General features: G+C 32.3%; 1 protein-coding gene across 6 annotated transcripts in view; it reads left to right on the top strand.

The window, feature by feature from the left end:
* Eip93f (Ecdysone-induced protein 93F) overlaps positions 1-21,931 on the top strand; it is a 201,300-nt gene that overhangs the window by 79,331 nt on the left and 100,038 nt on the right. The window contains exon 1 of one of the 6 annotated variants that reach the window (XM_064218712.1): positions 12,568-12,703. The exons of 4 other annotated variants lie outside the window; for them this stretch is intronic. In XM_064218712.1, coding sequence (XP_064074782.1) covers positions 12,700-12,703 — 4 coding nt within the window. In that variant the 5' untranslated portion in view covers positions 12,568-12,699. Of the gene's footprint in view, positions 1-12,567; positions 12,704-13,063; positions 13,671-21,931 lie in introns of those variants that run through there. One more of the 6 variants, XM_064218714.1, reaches the window with a different exon arrangement.

The raw sequence follows: 21,931 nt of genomic DNA, 5'->3' as shown, positions 1-21,931 counted from the left end.
TTGTAAAAAAAATACATTGGTAAAGAAGGCATATTACTCAATACAAGATTCTATAGATGATAAAAAAGTTAATACTTGTTGACTTCCAGGCAGAATATACTACATACATATATAATTGTATTTAACTAACGTGACTTTATTTTTAGATGTTGAAAAAGAGTAACTACTGAGTTTCTTGCCGGTTCTTCTCGTCAGAATCTACATTTCGAACCGGTGGTAGCTTCACTTAATATAGTTTGTTAAATGACGATTGGCCTAGCCGATTGAGCCGAGATGGCCCAGTGGTTAAAACGCGTGCATCTTAACCGATGATTTCGGGTTCAAACCCAGGCAGGCACCACTGAATTTTCATGTGCTTAATTTGTGTTTATAATTCATCTCGTGCTCGGTGGTGAAGGAAAACATCGTGAGGAAATCTGCATGTGTCTAATTTCAACGAAATTCTGCTACATGTGTATTCCGCCAACCCGCATTGGAGCAGCGTGGTGGAATATGCTCCAAACCTTCTCCTCAAAGCGAGAGGAGGCCTTTAGCCCAGCAGTGGGAAATTTACAGGCTGCTAATGATGATAATGGTGAATGATAACGAAAAGACGATTCAACAGTGCTGGTAAAAGGCTACTCGAATAAAGTATATTTTGATTTGATTTGGCTGAATATGTATATTAGTCAGCTATGTACATATAAGTACACATACGGCAGGGTAGCCCACTGTAATTTAATACGGATGCGCGAAAGAGCAACGGTTAATTCGTTTAAGGCCATTTTGAAGTTCGGCAGTACTTCTACCTTTATATGGGCAATGAAATATCGTCGTAGTATCGCTATGGCTTAAATCTCTTTAAGTTTTATCAAAATTAAAGTATCAACTTGGACATTATTATTAATTTAAATATCTATAATGGTGTTTTATAGTGCTGGATTACAGATTTACGACCTCCGTGGTCGAGTAGTGTGTTCACCGGTTTTCATGGGTACGCCACCCCGAAGTTGCCGGTTCGATTCCCGGCCGAGTCGATGTTGAAAAAGTTCATTAGTTTTCTATGTTGTCTTGGGTCTGGGTGTTTGTGGTACCGTCGTTACTTCTGATTTTCCATAACACAAGTGCTTTAGCTACTTACATTGGGATCAGAGTAATGTATGTGATGTTGTCCAATATTTATTATGTTATTATTATTTGGGGCTAGCCCAGTCAGGGCTGAAAATTTTTAGGGGCGCCAAAATTAGGGGACAAAAAGATTTCTTTTTCGCGTCCATAAATAATATGCTATCTTAAATAACAGACTCAAAGATATTAAATTAACACAAAGAGTTTATATATATATTTTATAAGAGACAAAGGGAAAGAGAAAGGAAGGGAGAGGTTACCTGGAAGGACAAAAGGCTCTTTGCTTACGTGACTATATCCTTATAATAATTTTACGATTTACGTATTTATAATACTAACTTATAATAGGTTTACGATTTCATAGAGGTATTAATTTTTGTTTACATAGATACCGCCCGTCCCGATTTGTTTCGAGTGAAATTTTATTTATTTACCAATTGTAGTCCAAATAAAACCATCCCAATCAAACACACACAACAAATGTATCGAAATTGGTCCAAAATCGTTACATACACGTACAGACTATTTATATAAAGATAATATTTTAACATATTCCCAGCCTGAGGGTACGTTACTACTTTCCAGTGTTTCGCAGAGCACATCAAACCTTCGACTGATATCTGTCGTCCTATTCCCTTACACAGCCCTAAGGGACGTGCCCTTAGGGCTCTGCAAGGGAATACTATACTAGTATACAATGTACATACAGACACGTTGGCAAGTCGGTGAGGTCGCATTACCGAAATCGGTCAGAAGGACATATTCATAACATTACATAGTATAACACAAAGTCGCTTACCGCTGTCTGTCCCTGTGTGTGCTTAGATCTTTAAAATTACACAATTTCGACGCGTTTTTTTTATATAGAAATATTGATTCAAAAGGAAGTTTTATATGTATAATACACGCGCAGTATAGTAGAGAAACACAGATTATTTTAGAGGTGACTAAAGTGATGTCGTTAATAAACACATTTTTTTGCGCTTACATTGGAAATGCTGGCTGAACCCTATGAGATAGATCAAAATAATTTACTACAATATTGTACACCTTAAAAAGGTCTTCAAAAATGTCCACAATAGTATATGACCATCTCTTAGGGACAACCCACAATAACCATTTTTATCCTTTACTTTTTACCAAAAATAATGGCTAATTTTCGAAGCGATTTTAAGCAATACTGTTTTGCATTGCACACCTGCACTCCGACTGCGATAAGTCTTTTTTAACCACTCAACTCAAAGGTCAAAAATCAAAAACTTCGTAAGAAAACTTGCGTGCTACGAATAAAAATTAGAAGCATAAGCTCCAAACCATCTAGTCAAGCCTAAGCCCAGCAGTGGGAATTCACTTGTTTTATCTTCTAATATATAACTTTTTTGATAACTAATTTTTATAACATACAATACAGTATTATCGTAGTGAATATAAAAACTTATAAATATTTATCAAATTTATAATATTCAGAGTTCAAAACTAATAAGATTCGTCGAGGTACCGTCTGAGTGGTGGTATATTTATGGCGTGGGATGCACCACCCCAGGGTGGTAAGACGGTATCTAAGCGTATGGGTATTCAGAGATAAAGGATTCCACCTAATTCTACATGCGGCTATAGAGTTAGGAGCGAATGCAGGGGACGTGCCGCAATGGCCGCGCTTTATATACGCGACGTTGATATTTATTTATTTTAATATGATTTTTTATATATTTAAAATACATTTAATTCTAACGTAACTCTATTGAAACCATTATGGATTAGTTTTTTTAATAAAATTTAATGACGATATAAAATTTTTCATTCTATTGCGTAAATCTTTAAACAAAAAATATATATATATAAGTATATCGTATCAAAAACAAACAAATATATAAATATTTTTAATAATAGATTTACATACCGTAATATGTAACGAGTTCTTTAAGGTTAATAACATCATCGTGACATTTAAATATTTTTGAATAAGTATCACGAGTAGCATTGTGTTTCGTCTAAAACGAGACGAAAATTCTGTAACGAGATCTGTCGAGTACAAGAAAATATAAAGTTGGATGTTTAGCTGCCACTGTGGCGCGGTGCATCGGTCGTCCGCAGTGCGCATGCGTCCTGTAGTTCCTCCGTTAAACAACCTGTTGCAACCAGCCCGGCGTGCACTAATGCAACTTCTACGCTCCGCAATCACAATCTAAATTCTAAAATATTTCGACCACATTAATAATCAAATAAGCGTGTTACGATAAAAGCAATCCCGCAATAACGATACGATCCCGGGATCCCGGTTGTAAATGTCCGATATCTATTAACGTAACATTTCTTGTAAGTGCGGTCTAAGTGTCTCTGCGAGTTTTAAGACGGTGGTGAAGTGCTGTGAGAGTTGATTGGTGAGATAGGTGTCGAGATCGATATTATATTTTGTAAATACTATTGTTTTGTTCGTATTTAAAAAAAAAATGTTTTATTAAAAGTGAACTATTGTAATATTTATCGCAGTTCCTGTTAAAAGTTCCGTATAGGAAGTCGGCTTAATTAGGCTTCGCGTAGTGAAACGTGCTTCAAAATAGCGTTAATTAGGTAAAAATAGTTAAGAAATAGTTTTTAATTGTATTATATCGGTACGAAATATATTCCGGGATTTAAATTTCGGTCCCGGGATCGCCAGTCGGTAGCGAGTGCGGATAATTGGAGCAAGTCGGGGTGAATATCCGAAGTTTAGCAGCGTCGTGGAAGCGAGAGTTGGTGCTAGCAACAAGTGGTCGCCTGATGCATTTCCCGGTAACTGTGCCACTGTTATACGACTTTGCATGCCCGCTTTACGGGATTACGTAGCTACGTGTCCCGTATCCCGGGATCGCGAATACCGAATTTTTATTTTCGCTTTATGCCGTTGTTGATTTTGCAAACACTATTTTCTAGTTAACGTTAACTGGTTTTGTATTTATTTGAAATTCGAAAATTTTGTTTTTTTTTTTTAAATTATATTTTTAGTTTTTGTGTATGTGTGTGGGTGGGGTCGATACTTCTTTTGTTTTAGACGTGACGCGCCATCTTAGGTCGGCGACAAAAAAAGTGTCATGGCGACTTCTCTATAAAAGAAATTTGCTCTAGTTTTTGCTTGCCCATTTAAGTTCTTAACGCTGCTTTGAGACTTGACAAGTTATATGCACAATTTGAGGATAAATCGTTAGAAATTTTAAATATAGAATGGATTGCTTATTTTTTTTTTAATTCCAAATTTGAACTTAACGTTTTTTCTGCTTACGAGAAAAGATTCATATTTTTGGAAAACCTTTAATTGATACGACAGACACATTGCAATCTAGTTTTGTATGTATTTATTATTAATTAAATAATACTAATAAAATAATAAGTAATTTTAACTAGTACGTTTTTACACAAATTGATTTATCACAGCTTCAATAACAATAAAGGCAAAAATAACACGGAAACATATCGATAAGTGTTGCACAATAGCACAGTGTATAGTTTTAAACTCACTTAAGCTGAAAAAGGCTGAAAAATATTCCCACGGCCGATACTCCGTGAATTACAGTAAACCGTTAAAAAACGCACGAGGTAGTAGCTATTTTAAAATAATACAACACCGGTCAATATAACTGAACATTTGATTATTTTATTTAAATTAAGAGTTAAAAAAAAATGTGTTTGAATTTGGAACAGATGAGGTTATTAAAAATTCAAAAATATATTTGAATTCGGAACAGACGATCCATTTACGACACGTGAATCTTAAACAATGATTGTTAAGTAGAAAGTTTGCCTAAGAGCAATAATATGAATTATTCTACTTTTAATAATTTGAACGGGTGGATTGCGTGATTTTGAAAATGAGTTCTATGTCGACAAAAACTCTTAATATCCTTTGTCTTTAGTTTAAGCTGTGCGTTTACCGGACTGTGCTCACGTTACGATTGGGGTTTGTGCCTGTCCACCTAGATAGGTACCACCCAGTCATTATATTTTATAAAGCCATGTATGCTTAGTGTTATTGTGTTCCGGTTTGAAGGACAAGTGAGTTAGTGTAGTAAGGGCATATCCTCTAAGTTACCAAGATTGGTGGCCAACGTAAAAAATGATTAATATTCCTTACATCGCCAATGTTTATGTGGTGTTCATCACTTAACACCAGTCTTAACTCCAATTAAAAAATAATAGGCGAAATGTTTAAGAACTAATACCGCAGAAGCTAAGCCATAAAAAAGAAAGAAAAAAAAAACACGTATGTCAGTTTTTGAAGTTTCAACATTTCACGATCGGCTCGAGGATTGACTGTTAGTTTTTTTTCTTAGCTTTTATTATTGTATTTAGAATTGTATCGATAAAATGGGATTACATGCTGTATTTAGTTTAAGTATAAACTAGACTAACTATTCCTTTACCAATATTTAAAGTAGTCGTAGTTGTCACATACTTAGTAGTATGTTTTATACTATAAAATATATTATAGTCATAATTAAAAGCAAAATATAAATTATTCAATCGTATAAATATATTTTTCCGAAAGACAGCAGTATCACTGTAACATCCAAACATCAAGTTCAATTTTAATGAATATCAAAACATTCTCTATTCAAGTAGGCTTAAAATCACATTTGAATCGTCATGTGTTGAATCAAATGTAAAGCTACCACCGGTTCATAAAGTAGTTTCTATAGAGAGGAACCGACGAGAAACTCAATAGTTAATCTTTTCCACGATTTCAATTATAGTAGGTAAAAATGTTAGCCCTGATCGAAATTTTAAATTAAAGTCCTGACATTTTTATCATATTAAAATACAACTTATTGGAAATGATGAAAATTTGAATGCTTCCTAGTTTTTTTTTTATATATATCGATACGAATAAAAGTGGTGATGTCCTGCAATGCCGAACTAAAATACAACTAAACCGATATGCATAAAACTTTTACTAGAAGATGCAGCGCGCTTCGGAGAAGGTTTTATTAAAAATAAACATAAGTAGCGGTAATGAATATTGGGTTATATAATTTTACCATTTTAAATTTGACTATTCACGTGACATGCGTGACGTTTCATGCACTGAATCTGAACAGACCCCGAATGTGCTGCCATGACGTCATGACACAGCGCATTTTTAATTTGACACAGCTCTTGGTCGGTTTTTGTTATCACGATAATTTATACAATAGTTAGCTGTTACCCGCGGCTTTGCCCGCGTTGAATATGAATATATTTACAAATTAACTTAAAATGTTACGTTAATGTAATACCTCTTTGTATACCACATTGGTGTGTATTTCAGCCCTCAGGGTAGAATATCCAGAAACGCTTAAATGCGAATCAACTCATATTTAATCGGTAGACCAAAAATAAAATTTCGACCTTCTAACTTCAAAATGACAGACTTCCAGACTAACCTGTATACGAAATGTCAAACTCTATTTCTCCCCTTAGACGTAAAATATCCAGAAACGCTTAAATACGTATCAACTCATTTTTAATCAGTGGCACACAAATAAAGTTTCATGCTTCTAACTTAAAAAAATCCATACGAACGTTCAACCTCTATTTCACCCATTTAGGGGTAGAATATCCAAAATTCCCTCCCGAGTGGGTGTCATGATATGTTATTTTATAAGTTTACAGCCTAAAATATAAGTTTTATGCTTCTAGATAGAGTTTCAGGCTTTAGACTATTTGTGTACCAAATTTCATTTAAATCGGTCCAGTAGTTTTGGCGTGAAAGCGAGACAGACAGACAGACAAAGTTACTTTCGCATTTATAATATTAGTATGGAAGTATGGATTGTTATTTCAATCGCTAGAGAGCTCCGATAATAACCGCGTCCGATCGCTGCTAAATTCAAAGTGCTACAGGGAGAACCGCGGCCTCCGACGCGCCTATAGCACGCTCCCGCCGCCCCACCGGCCGGTACCACCGCAAACGCTACGTTCCGCAATTTTTAAATCTATAATATCTTCGAAAATATTCATTTAAATTATATGCTGTAAAGGGACATATAGATCAATATTAAATCAACAATGTATTTAAGGTATTTCATTGGATAAGGATTAATGCTGTATAGGTTAAAATCGTTTCAAAAATTAGCCAATATTTGTGGTTAAAAATAAATAACAAAAAAATGTTATTGTGGATTATCACTTACAGATAAACACATACCATCGTGGACTTTTTTGTAGACATTTTTGAGGTGTACAATTCTGTAGCACATTATTTTAATCTATCTAGTAGGGTTCAGCCAGCGTTTACAATTTAAGCGCAAAAAAATATAAATTTACGACATCACATTAGAAACTTTTAAAATTATCAGTGTTACTTAACTATATTGTCTATGTATTATATACAAAAACCTTCCTCTCGAATCACTCTATCTATTAAAAAAAACCGCATCAAAATCCGTTGCGTAGTTTTAAAGATTTAAGCGTACAAAGGGACATAGGGACAGAGAAAGCGACTTTGTTTTATACTATGTAAAGATTAATCTTTACTCATATTATAAATTTAAAGGTAACTGTGTCTATCTGTCTGTTTCGGCTATACCACTGTACTGAATTGGATGAAATTTGGTTTGAAATAAACTTGAACCCCAAGAACTAAGACTACTTTTGTAAATATAACGCAGACAAGACCGCCAGCGAAGACTAGTATCATATAATGTACAAACTTCCATAAAATATAATATAATAATATTTATCGCTAGGCCGTTTATCTGCAAGTGAGTGTACTCCGTGTAAACAGCGTAAAGCCCACACGGTTTCAGTCTCAAAATTGCCGAATCGTTGTTTTTTTTTATTTGCTTCATTTTGATTGGATAATACACGTGCTTTATTGAACGCATTGATTGTGCTTTTATTAAACTAACTTAAATATACAGGCTGTGTTTGAGCTAACAGTTGTATATTCATTCATCTCTTAAAGTATTTTCTTTGAAGTTATAATAAACCTTTATCTGATATTATTAGTGAAATAGCACTTTAGTTATTAAGGGTTCAAATAATTTGAAATTATTCCAGCGTTGTACCCAAGAAGTACTGCTCGAAGACAAGATTGTCTTTGATCTCTTCAACGGGTGTATGGAGTCTTCTCCCCAAAAGCAAACTTGCTTCACACTAAATTTCATCAACAGAAATAATTCTAAGATTACAAACAGAATCAATAATTAATATTTATATAATAATTTATAATTATATAAGGTTTAAGAATTATATTTGTAGGGAGTTCGTAAAGTTTAAAACTGGTCACCGACTCGAGGAAACCATTCAAGTCGGCGGGCTTCTTATGTACCGAATTGTAAGGAATAACTTACCCAACTTAAATAAGTCAATAAACTCTGATACCCTTTATAACTTAGTCTTGACTGATTTATAATAATACTTTCGTTCGCGACTTAACTCGCATCTATTTGGTTAGGTTGTAACGAATGATCAAACTCACTTTCGTATTTATAATGTTAGTACGGATATTTTTGTGTGCCTGTCATTTCGAAACGGGAATCGAAGGCCCGTCAGCGCCAGACGTAACCGTTTAAACCGCTGGACCGTTGTATTTGTGATGGCACCCTAAATATGACGCTTTTTTTTATTAAAAGGACCAATTTTATATTCACGCTTGTCACTAAATGGGCCGTGTTGTCCAGAAATGTAACGTAAACTCAATAGAGTCATTCAATTGTAAAATCGTTCAGTATCGTTCGTTTTAAAGGATATTATAAAACGAATTAGATGATCAACGTCTTGGGAATGAAACAATCATTCACACACACACACACACACACACATATACATAACATATATCATACATCATCATCATCATCATCATCATTGTTGAAAAAAGTCCGCTGAGTTTTTTTCGCTGGTTCTCCTGAGGCATGTGTTTATTTTCGAACCGATGGTATTTTTTTTATTGACAATCAATAAGTAAGTGTTGTACTGGTAAAGTTATATGGTGATTAAAGATTTTTTAGATTAACTTTCTGTCATAGCCCATAGCACCCATAGCAAGAGATTATAAGGAGATCTTTTATAGTATAGGCATCTGCCTATTTGCCTATCTAGGCAACCTAATGGTAAGTATTCACCATAACACATAGATATTAGCGCTGTAAGACATATTAACCATTCTTTACGCCCGATGACGCTGTAGAGGCTACACCCGATCAACAGCAACTGTCCATTCGAAAAAAAAAATCACATCGCCAATGCGCCACAGACTTGGAATAAATATTTTCGACTTTTCAGTTTTTGACTTTTGAAAGATTTTATTTTTTAGGTTGGAGGCTGAGCAAATTGGCTATCTGATAATAAGTGGTCACCACCGCCCATAGACGTTGGTGGTGAAGAAAATATTAATCATCCCTCACATCGTCAATGAGCTACCAACCTTGGGAACTAAGATGTTATGTCCCATGTGCCTGTAGTTACACTGGCTCACCCTTCAAACCGCAACACAACAATACTGAGTAGGTACTACTGTGTGGCGATAGAATATCTGATGAGTAAGAGGTACCTACCCAAACGGGCTTGAATGCGCGGTATCTTCCGGTATAAGTTTCATATATGGCTTAGAAGTTTTTTCATATATAAAAATGTCTAATTTATCCATAATTCTTGGCATAATAATTGCTCGATTTAAATTACACTGGCTCAATAAATTTCACATGAATTAATGTTTGATGGTATATCTATCATCTCATCTTTCAGCCGAAGGACGTCCACCGCTGGACATAGGCCTCCCCCAAAGATCGAGGAATATTTATATCGAGGGTGAAAGTTCTCCTATACGGTTTGGTATATGCAGGTAATATGCAGGTTTCCTCACGATTTTTACCTTCACTGAATACTAGAAGAATTATGAACACAAATTAGGCACATGATAAATTTAGTGAAGTTTAGCCGATTTTGAACCCGCGTTCGGTTAAGCTTCGCCACTGCACTATCGCGGCTCTCTTCAATCCAGAAAACTATAATTACTGATTTCTTCTTGATATTTTATTTCATTAACATTACATTATATGATACATTATATTATATATGTTAAAACATATAACACACACATACATATATATATTATTTCAACAAATAAATCCTGCTGAAATAATAGTCAGTAGTAGAGTTTATTCCATCTACTGCTGTAGTTTGGTACAGTGGAGACAAATATATCAAAATCTCGTACGTACAGATTTCTTCATAATCTCCGTCATCACCACGCAAAAATCATTAGTAAAAAAAAAAAAAAATCTAAATTTGAACCAACGATCCAAAAGTTCCACTGAGCCATCTTGGCACAGTCGTTGCTCTTCTAGTAAGATTTAATATGAAACGACATCGTAAACAATTGTATCTTTGATAATGGTAGACTCTACCGTCACTATTAAATATTGTATGTTTTTAAAAATTAAAAATTAAATTATTAATTGAATTAATAAAAAAAAAGTGTTTTAATATATGTCACCCGTCAATACATACCTAATATAAAAGTTTACTTGTATTTGTAACTAGCTGTGCCCGCGACTGTGCGCGTTGTTTGAATTTAAGTTATTTAAATATTGTAGCGCGATTTTATTTTTATTCTATACATAATTCTAAAATAAAAGTAGCCTAAGTTACTCCTTATTACATCCGCTATCTGCCAGTGAAAGTCCCGTCGAAATCGGTTCAGCCGGTATAATCTTCATTCCGAAACGGTGGTAGCTCTACATCTCTACATAGTATAAAACAAAGTCGCTTCCCGACTGTACGCTTAGATCTTTTAAGCTATGTAACGGATTTTGATGTGATTTTAATCAATAAACAAAGTGATTCAAGAGGAAGGTTTATGTGCATAATACCCCCCTTACATATTATAGTAGAGGAAAGGTACGATATTTTTTATGATATCGATCAGAGGACGAGCAAATGGTAAGTGGTTACCACCGCCCATAGACAATGGCGCTGTAAGAAATATTAACCATTCCTTACATCGCCAATGACCAACCAACCTTGGGGACTGAGATGTTATGTCCCTTGTGTCTTACACTGGCTCACTCTCCCCTCAGACCGGAACATACTAATACTAAGTATAACGGCTTGCACAAAACCCTACCAACAAGTATCATAATTATCAGGAAATTTACGTACTATAAAAAATTGCTAAACCGATTTTGATAAAACTACTTTTAAATAGGCATCGTAAGCGAAATGCGATACTTTTTTTAAAATCCGTAGTATAATATATCTACTTAACTATCTAAAAACATATACATTATCAAAAAACAGTTTGAACTAGTTAATATACTATGTTAAATAAACATTGAGTCCGAGTGTGAAATATGTCACTTTCCTCCACTGTATGTGAAGTTAATATGACTACTGTAAAAGTTTCACTAAAACTTTTATTTGTCTGAACCCTTTCGAATTGTTAAAGTAAAAAAACTGAGGCCTGTAGTTATCGGTCTCATCCCACTGTAAGGCTCCGTTTAAGGAGAAGGTTAGGAGGTCAACATACCAATGTTTTTCTTCAAATATGATACAGTGATGCTTACCCGAGTTCGAACCCACAATCCACGGTTAAGATTAAGGTGTTATCTGGGATATCTCGATTCAAAAATCTTTAACAGAAATATATACAAATCGTATCTAAATAAACTAAGGAAATATCATAAACAAGGTATTTCTTATAACATCTAGTAAACTACTCTTGTATCCTAATATTTAATTGTTTTTTTCTAAAATATTTAGAAAATTTTATATAAACGATTTCTCATTGATTTGAACTATTCAAAAAATTACAACAATATTTGATTGTCAAGTTCGAATAAATGAATAAATATTTCAAATATTCGATAAAGTTTCATTAAATCGATGTATCTGATGAAATAAATAGAACAATAATAAATAAATTATTCGGATCACATCCTGCTGCAATCATTATTATTAAGTGCCATTAACAAACTAACGATTATCTTTAATAACCTTCAACGCGTCACGAAATAAAATGGCTTCCCACCGCGATTGGAAAATGAATATAGTCATGCTAGACTCGAAATTTTTTAAAAGTATCTACACTCTATTAAAGTCTCTATGCCATTAGAAATAGAAGCGGTATCGCCGTGAACGTATCGATACATAATTTTTGATGGTGCTATTTGCATCATAGTTACAGCGCCATCTATACGGATTCCGACAAAATTTTTCACCGAACCATTTCTTACAAGAACTGAGCACACATACATAAATTCGTATGCACTAACCCACACACCCGCGACAATGACTACACAATCGAACGCACCCACACTCCGAGAAAAAAACGATAAAAAAGTGCACACAAACATCTATTCGAATTTACTTTGCACACTAGCGAGCAAAGGATGGCGTTCTATTTTGAAGTTTCGAATTTTTTCGAAATTTCGCTTCGCGGATTCGCTACGAGTTTAAATAAAATGTACACGGCCGAATTCAAAAGTCTTCGGTGTTTGTACGGAAGATAAGATAAGTAAGTATAACTCAAATGCCCAAGGTTCGAATACAAGCGCGGCACTCACACTCGTGGAGACTTCATGAACGACGGTGCATTCTGCGCATGTGTGCCGTGTAGAGCGACGGAGCAACTTTGAAATGGGTAACGTACTTTTATTTATGTATTTGATATCACATTAACATTAAGTATTTAAATTTTCATTAAAAACTTTTTGGAACAATTAAAAACTATTCTCAGAAAATTGTATATTTTTTTGAATTCATTTTAAGAAACTTTGTAAGTTGTTTAAGTCATGTTTTCGATGTCTAAAATTAGAATCAAAATTTTGATTTTTTATTTTACTATTATGCGTTTTACCTTCATCTAAGCTCGTTTAATTATTTTTGATAATTAATAAAATAATAAAAATGTATATTTAAGTAAAAAGCTCGAAGAAAAAATTTATATTTTTAATGCGATTGTGGGTGCAGCAAGTATCAAGAGCGCATCGCCGGGCATTCTCGGTCGCAGTAAATACAAGGTAATGGCTAAGTACGCACGCGGTCTAGTACAGTGTGCGCCGTCGGTGCAGTGCCGCCTATGCACAATCAGTAGAGAGTCGCATTTCCGTTCCCATTCAGGACCACGACACGCGACAACCGCTAAAAACCTCCAAAAAAACAGGAACCCAAATTAAGAGAAAAAACTAAAAAAAAAATAATATTTTAAACAGACTATATTTTATAAAATAATTAAAAAAATATATTCATATCATTCGCGTAGTGCATTCTCGTGATACAAAATAAATATTTTTGGGATTTAGTGAATTTTTTCGTCGTAACGTACATCGAAAAAAAAAATTACGCTGCGATGCACACATATCAAATGGAAACTTAGGACCCGAACTATATTTTCTATTAGGCTAAAGAATATTTTTGTGTAAGTGACGAGCGTGATGTGCTTGTATATTTTGAGTGACAGTGTCGCGAAGTACGGCTGAGCGAGTGTTGATGACCAGGTGACGCCGATACGTGCTTGGAACTTTTTCGTTGTTTTTCAAATTTTTTTTCAAAAATTACCACCGAAGTGTCAAACTGGACCGAGGAGGAACAGGCCACCTCTGGCGCATGTGAGTACAGTTGAATTTAAACCTCCGCGGACAAAGAAAACTTTGCTTTTCAGCGTTTAGATAGCGCCCTTAATCTTTACTTCTCCTTGACTCGGTGTCACGGTGTGCGTAATGTAATCGAACGCGTACGTGTGCGTGGGGTTCACGCACATTTTTTTGTGTTTTTCTTTCGACCCCCTCCATCGCGCCCCACCTATACTCGTTAACGTTTATCTGTCCCACTCTTTTTTCTATGACAACGCGTCACCCCCGTGTGCGTGTGTACGCGTGTGTGCGTTAATAAATTGCAACCTATATTTTGATCGAAGGCCAATGACGGCATAGAAAATGCCATTCTAGATTTCTATTCCATATTTAAATATTCAAATTTTTCTTATTATATTAACGGCGATAACTTTGACTCGATCGTAAGTCGGTGCTTGCTGAAGAAACGTAACTTCGTAATAGCATTAATTTTATAACGTTAAACTTCTTAAAAACATTACAAATGTACACGAAATTAATTTCAATGATTTTTCTATGAATATTAATCGTAAATGTGCAGTTTGAGTAAGTTTTAGAGTAACTTTCTTAATAACGCTACGAAGCTACGCGGGGTCGTAGGCTAAAACTCAGCCGTCGGAACTTTTTGGCGCCCCAAAAATTATAAAGCGTTTTCCTGCTTTTATTACAAACTTCTACAAAAACTTATTATATCAATATATACAAAATTATAAATGCACTTTACATACATATATTTAAATTAGAACGTCTAACAATATACATTTTTTCATAATTTCCGATATACTTAATGTAATGTAAAACATATAATACATATATGTTTATATAGAATTTGATAAAATTATTCGACATGTCGTCCTTGAGTTGTATTTTTAAAATTGAAACCAGGTCACGAGCGTTGAGGATATTTGATAAATGCACTTGCAGTTTTGACCTCAAAATTATTGTTTTAACAAAACGTTCAACGCCATTTGCTTCATATATATTTGATAACAGAAACGCTAACATAACCTTAATATTAATGCTCTATTGTATTAAATACTAGAAAAGTATTTAAAAAATTTAAAAAGATGCCGTTTCTAACATCAAACTTTTAATTAAATTAATATTTTTAAATGATTACAAGTTGAATCGGTACAAAGATTTAAAATAAATTTAAATCGTATGAATATATAGTAATAATTGAAGGCATTCGAAATTCAAAGTTCAAGTTCGCGCCCTCGAATGCGCGCGCGAGTCCTTGCGCACGCGCTCGGCCAAGGCGAACGCTGACACAACTGTCAATGTTACAACTAGTCACTCGATCGGGCGGCCATCTTGCGTTTAGAAATACGTACAGATAATGTATTTACTTATATGTCTCAATATCCTTCGCCTTTGCATTAACTATTTATTTAGACAAAGACTTTAATATGATATCACGTTCTTATTATTTCTTCTTAAAATGTTTTATAGGTATTTAATTTAAAACAATAACTAAACAAGATTTATATTATATAAAAACTTTTATAATTATAATTGCAAGTAAAAGTATATTGCGCCAGCGCATTTTCGAAAGCAACGCGTACTTTTATTTATAACGTATCCAATAAACTCTTAGAAAATGTAGTAAAATCAATATTTTACGACCATATCATTATGGTTATATAAAAATAATGAAAACTTTAAAATTAGTATTTTTTTCGAATTTATAATATGTTTTTATTTGATTCCAACAATAAAACGCAAGTGAAAACAATTACTGAAATGATATAAAGATATTTATCTCATAAATAAAATATTAAAAATACATTTAAATTATTTCGGCAGCGTGATCTTATTTTCATATTCATATAAATAACATTTGTCCCTGCGAATGTGAAACAATTCGTACCTACGTTGAATTTTTATGCGATAATAATCTTGATCGACAGTAAACATCAAATGTCAAGACGAACTTGAATAAATGTCAAGAGTTTTTTTTGTAAAAATATTTGAAGAAATATTCAAAAAACACCTCAATGACTTTCGTTTCGAAATATACTTTAGATATATATAATAAAAATGCAATTTTTTAAAAAAAAAACGATGTATTTTAAGCTACAATAAACACAAAGATTAAAATAATCTTGAACGTTGACAAATGACAAAACACATTGGCGTTAAGGTCATTGTCCTTTTATTAAATATTTTATTGTATTGACAAAATCAATATTCTGAAATTATATTTTTTCCTGATATTTGAAAAAACAAATATGGTACATATTCAATGATAAATATTATATGTTATTTGTAGTAATCTAGCTTGTATTACAGATCAAATAATCTTAACTATCGAGAAATAAAAAAATATATGTGTTCCAAGTATAAAAAAAAACTTTCACGCTTATTAAACAAATATTGATTTCCTAGTAACCTCGAAATTAACTTAAAACTAAATCATAAATAGAACGTTAATACATCATTACTTTATAAATATATTATTAGTACTCCTTGAATGTCAACTGTCAAACAAAACTGCAAAGAATTAGAAACATCTAATTCAATTCAATACTTTTTATGATTACTATTGTTGTGCCAAGAACAGATTAATACACCAATTACAGACTGTTGATGACACGGGCACCAATGTATTCTAAAATCAAAATTATTAATTTTAATTTAATGTTAGTAATACACATATTTATTTCGGTATTAAACATTATAAATGAAAATTGTGTTCTAAATTTAAAAGTTTAATTTTGAAATATAGATTTATAAGCAATCTCATAGACCACAGATTAAGGGAAGTTGTGAGAGGTCGAGTCAAACCGGAATTGGGAACGCAGGCGGTCAATGTTACTACGTTCCTATTTCGGTTTAAGACACACAGCCGCTCAAGATAATAATATATTGCTACAGATAAATAATACATTCTTTTTTCAAAATTATATCACGGCAAAAGCGTTAAGCATTAAGTACAGACTAGTTTATAGTTTGTTTTTTATAGTTAATCAAATTATAAAATGTAAAGAAATTAAATTATAGATTTAAATGCTTTAATAAAATATGAAATTTAGGAGATAGTGAGATACTATATTGTTTTTTAAAATCAATTGAAACAAATATACTTATGATGGTAATAGATACACAAATGTTAAAGTCTTAGTTAAGTTTTACGGATTGAAAGTGCGTTGCGATCGTTATGTCCCACTGCTGGGCATGTGTAAATCGAGATGAAACAGATCAGTTATATTATAGAAAGGTCAACAGAAACCTGAATCAGGAACGGTCAATGTTACGCCATTACAGTTCTATTCCGGTCTGAGTCTAGGTCTGGCGCAATCAAACGCTACGTGGGCGGTTTCTGTACACCTGTTTTGTCAGAGACATTTGTAACTATGTTTGCGCGTACCGTATCTTAGTATTTACTTATTGTATATTTGAATAGATCTTATTATTTGAAGCATTAAATTTTATATGTTGAATGATTTATAATATGCGGCAATTAACGACAACGTTTCAAGTCAATTGTCTCAAATTTAAATCGCTTAAAAAATGCAAAGCGTGGCTACTTTATACTAAAGTTATGTACAAAAAACTTCTCCGAAACGCGCTGCAACTTCTGCTATAAGTGTTATGTATATTGTTTTAGTAGTTTTTAATATAAAACGTCTCCTCGTTCAGTATAGATAACGTACAGAATTGAATAGGTGATGTAGAAGAACTATGAGTAAGTTTACTCTTCATTTCTTAGGTATCATAATGGCATTTGTTAACGAAAGAAAGTTAACTCGGTCGAATTACATCACGATGACAAATATTCAAAATGTGTATGAAAACATCAATGTACTTATATGACCATTTACTTCGGTTTCTAAGTAAAATTATAATTCGACCAAGATAAACACATTTCAAACACCACATTTAAGTATCTTTATTAAGAAACTAATTCGATATTATTAAAACAACATAACGGTAATTTATGAAATTTGAATTTCGAATTTATATCAAAAGTTAAATTTAATTCATGTTCCGAATATTGTTTTTTTTTTTTTAAATGGTGTCGGTTACAATTTTATTGACTGAAATAAAAATAAAATTAATTATATATTTCAATAATGATAATGCTTAATTAATTATATTTATGAAATATGTACATATATTTTTTTTATTAATTGTTTGTATCATATAAGTATACAGAAATATCACCCCGAAAGGGCAATGATCAGTTTAAAAATAAATAAGTATTTTTGAAAAATCTCTTTGATTTACATTTTTAAATTTTATAACTTGTAACATAATTACAACTTAAAGCTTAGTCACTTATCCTCGTAAGCAATAATTACAATTCATTTTTTTAAATGATTCATGAGTTTTGGAACGAAATCAAAATTAAATTCGCTTTCGTTGAAAAAGGACAGAGAATGAGTGAAGAGTTGAGTCATAACTCAATTTATGCGAAAACATCTGCTAACCAACATCCCGTTAGGCTGCTTACATAGGAACGTCCGTCGTCGTCGATTTTTTCGATTAATATCTTATTCCTTGTTTTTTTATTCTTATGTTAATTTATTGCTATGAAAATACAACATCTTGTTAGGCCGTTCACACACGGACCATTCTTATCTTAGTTGATTTGTTATTTTGCACAAAATAAAAAAAACAATTTTGCAACGTTTAAAATCTTTAAGGACGCTGTTTTTTTTTCGTGCTGACTGTAATCTGTTGGCCAATGTTGCCTCGACAGCATCATCGGGAACATTATATACATTTTATGGCAATGAGAAATAATATAACTTGATTTGAAATGATATCGCATATGAATTTAGTTTATTTAAAATTCTAAATACGAAGATATGTTTTGTTATGTAGTAAATATTACTATCTGTCCGATAGTGCTGTTATTATAATAGAAATTATCAAAGTCCTTTCAAAATATCGCGCGATATCTTGCTATTAAATTGAAAGTAAGTATATTATAAACGGTTACACTAGAAAGAATACTTATAATGTGGTTTATAATTCACAAACAATTAAAATATATATTGTTAAAAACAAATAACACAAAATTAAATTATGTACACATTATCATTCAACAAAAAATTAACATATTTATAACGTCAAAAATATACAATTATATAATATTACATGCACAAAAAATATGACAGTAGGTATAACTTGTTTTTAAAAATCGTAAACAATAAAATATGTCGCACACGAAAAGTTCTCTGTATGCACAGCCTTGCCAGCAACAATAAGTACGCAATGACCGCGGCCTCCAGACGAAAGCAATGGGTAAAAAAGAAAAAAAATACACACTTTCGCTCGGCCCGAAATTGAATGACCTCATTTCGTTCGTTATATTTTTTTTTTTGTGTTTCCAACGTGTTTTATTGTCTGTGGTAATATCGGTTATTATTCCATATTTCCTGAGTAATGTCAGGGGTAACGATTTATTGATCCTTGGGTTAATAAATATTTATAGTCTTAAATGTATATTTAATAACTTAATTTAAACAATGGAATTCGTTTAAGGATTTCTTCAATAAATATATGTTCTTCATATTAATCTTGAATGAAAACTCAATCGTTATAGAAATAACACTAGTAGAACACAAAAAAAACAATTTGTTCTATATTAGCAGTTATAAAAATATCGTTGTTGAAGAAATATTTGCATACGTTTAATAAAAAAAAAAATTACTAACTTACGTTTTATGATAATTTTCTTTTGACATATTAAATTTGAAATAAATTGGTTTCGTGTCAATATTGCATTAAAATAACATCGTAAAATGACTATTATTCAAAACTTAAAAATTAATTATTATTGCCTAACAATTTCGTAAAGGAAAAATTATTATAATCGACTCTACCTTATGTCGTCTGTGACGTTAAAAATTTATCTGATAGTAAATATATTAAACATTTTCTGTATGCAAAATGATTTATCGACTTGGTTGATATAATTTGCAAAATTCTTATGATTATTTCCTTATAAACTTCGAAAAATTTTCGAAATGTTATTTATCAAATATATTTTTATTCAAAAAATAATCGTTATATTATCAATTCTCAATAATATTTCCGAATATTATAATCTTTGCCAATATGAAAATATGCATGATGCGAAAATTATGAATTGATTTTAATTAATTTTATCAATAAAGTAATATTTTATTTATGAAAAAATTCAATATTTAAAATTAGAATAATTTTTTCGTAACAACATTTTTCAAATTCGTTTTATAAAATTCAAATTGTACTCTATTATGAATTTCAACTGTGTATGCCAAGAGTATCCAATAGTTGCAATATTTATGAATATTTGACTTTATCATATCAAACGTTATAAATATTTCACAGAATGTATTACGAAGATGAACATTAAAGCTTACCTTTATTACTATAATCATTTAAAAAACTAGTAACTTATAGAATGGTTGCAATTTTTAATTTAAATAATATAACTATTATAATCACATTCTTGAAGATTGAATAAGAACCAATGATTGATTGATAGCAATTAACGTTTGAAAGAATTCAAAACACACGTTAAAGATTTGTTATCGTTCGTCATTTGTTTGCTAAAAAATTATTCGCTTCCGTGTTTGTTTGTTTATATAAATATAATTCAGAAACACGAATTCCATGCTGATGAAATTTATAACAGATACCTACTTAATAATTTTTTTAATTTGTTTTATTTTGTTAAAAACTTTTTTCATAACTATTATTTGTTAATGTAGCACCCACTGAGTTCAGTATCATGTAAAAATGACGATTCAAATGTGCTTGTAAGAGCCTCTCTGTATTTTTATTCAATACATACAGTATATATTATACATGGAAAATATAGTAATTGATAATTAAAAGGTACTATTTATCATTATTAGATATATGTAAGAATCGTTATTATAGACAAGAATGTGTAACCATTAGTTCTATCATATTCTCCTTATGCCTACCCAAATTAAATTAAACAAAATTTACTAGTTTTACATAATTTAAAACGGAATATTTGATACATTATTATTTTATTAATACGCGGCATAACTAAAACTTTCCTAGCAACCAATAATTTCGAGTAGCACAGATTAAAATCAAAATGGCGGCCGTGGGCAAAAGATCAGGTTATCCATCGTTGGCACGCTGCAAAATAAATTCCTGCTAGTAAAAACTGATGCAACTCATCCGCCGAGATGTTAAAACGAGAAATAAGACGTGACAAAAACCCGCCATGCTATTCCCGCTCGTTCTAAGATGCAATTTGTGAGCACCATCTTGTTTTGTCTATGGCGCGCTTTTTAGGATCGCCTAATGGAGACTTGATGAATATTCAAATATTTCTATTAATAATAATACCGTAAAACCGTTCCTTGGGAAATTTAAAATTATATTTAAAGATTATTTACTTAAATAACAATTCCGTTTAAGATAATATCCGAAGCATGTATTGTGCCACGTTATATACTTAAACGGACCCGCCTCGTCCGGCAAAAAGGCAAAAAAGATGCCTAATCGTGAGAAAATCTACCGAGAAAGAGTTCGTTTCGCCGAATTTAAAAAGAACATTCTAACTGGACGAGTTTTTATATAGATTCTAACTCGCCCAAAGCTACCGAGAAGTATCCAGTTACGAACCAGTCCGTACGTCAGATACAAAAGTTATGCCTTATATAATTTAGCCTCGCTCACCACGACCGCAGCAGCGGGCAGCGCTGTCTGAAGCTATGTCATTCACGCCGTTAGATATTTAAAGCGCTCACGAGAGCTACAAAAGCGATAAGAGAAAGCGTTCATAGCTCCGGACCTACGCACAATGGATATGTACCTTTATATTTATATGAACGCACTTATTACGTGTATATACGTGTGCATTTAGTTTGTATGCGGGTAAAAAACGAAATAAGTCGTCGGTGAATGACCGCGGCCGCGGTTGAGGCAGGGCAGGTTTCAGGACGTCAGCGCGGGCAGTTTGACAGCTTTGGCGTTCTCTTTTTGAATTGTCATTTTTTTATTGTTAGATCTTGTATCATGGCATCGGTTGATGTTATACGGCCATGTTCTAAGGCAACGTGTTAAGCTGTCTTTAAATTTATTTTAAAAAATCCAGATTTCAAAATTTATATAGTTTATAAAAGTTTATCTGAATTAATTAAAAGTTATATATTTCACGATCTTTAAGAGATATAAGCGAGAAAATCGCAAACACGGTAGTTAATATATTTATTACCGAGCTTAAATGTAATGTCAACGTATAAAAATAAAATAAAGCAATCGCTTTAGTTCCACGATTC

This window comes from Vanessa tameamea, chromosome 24 (assembly GCF_037043105.1).
Source record: "Vanessa tameamea isolate UH-Manoa-2023 chromosome 24, ilVanTame1 primary haplotype, whole genome shotgun sequence".
NCBI lineage: Eukaryota > Metazoa > Arthropoda > Insecta > Lepidoptera > Nymphalidae > Vanessa > Vanessa tameamea.
Note: the sequence above shows the minus strand (reverse complement) of the source record. Positions and strands in the feature narration are given on the sequence as shown.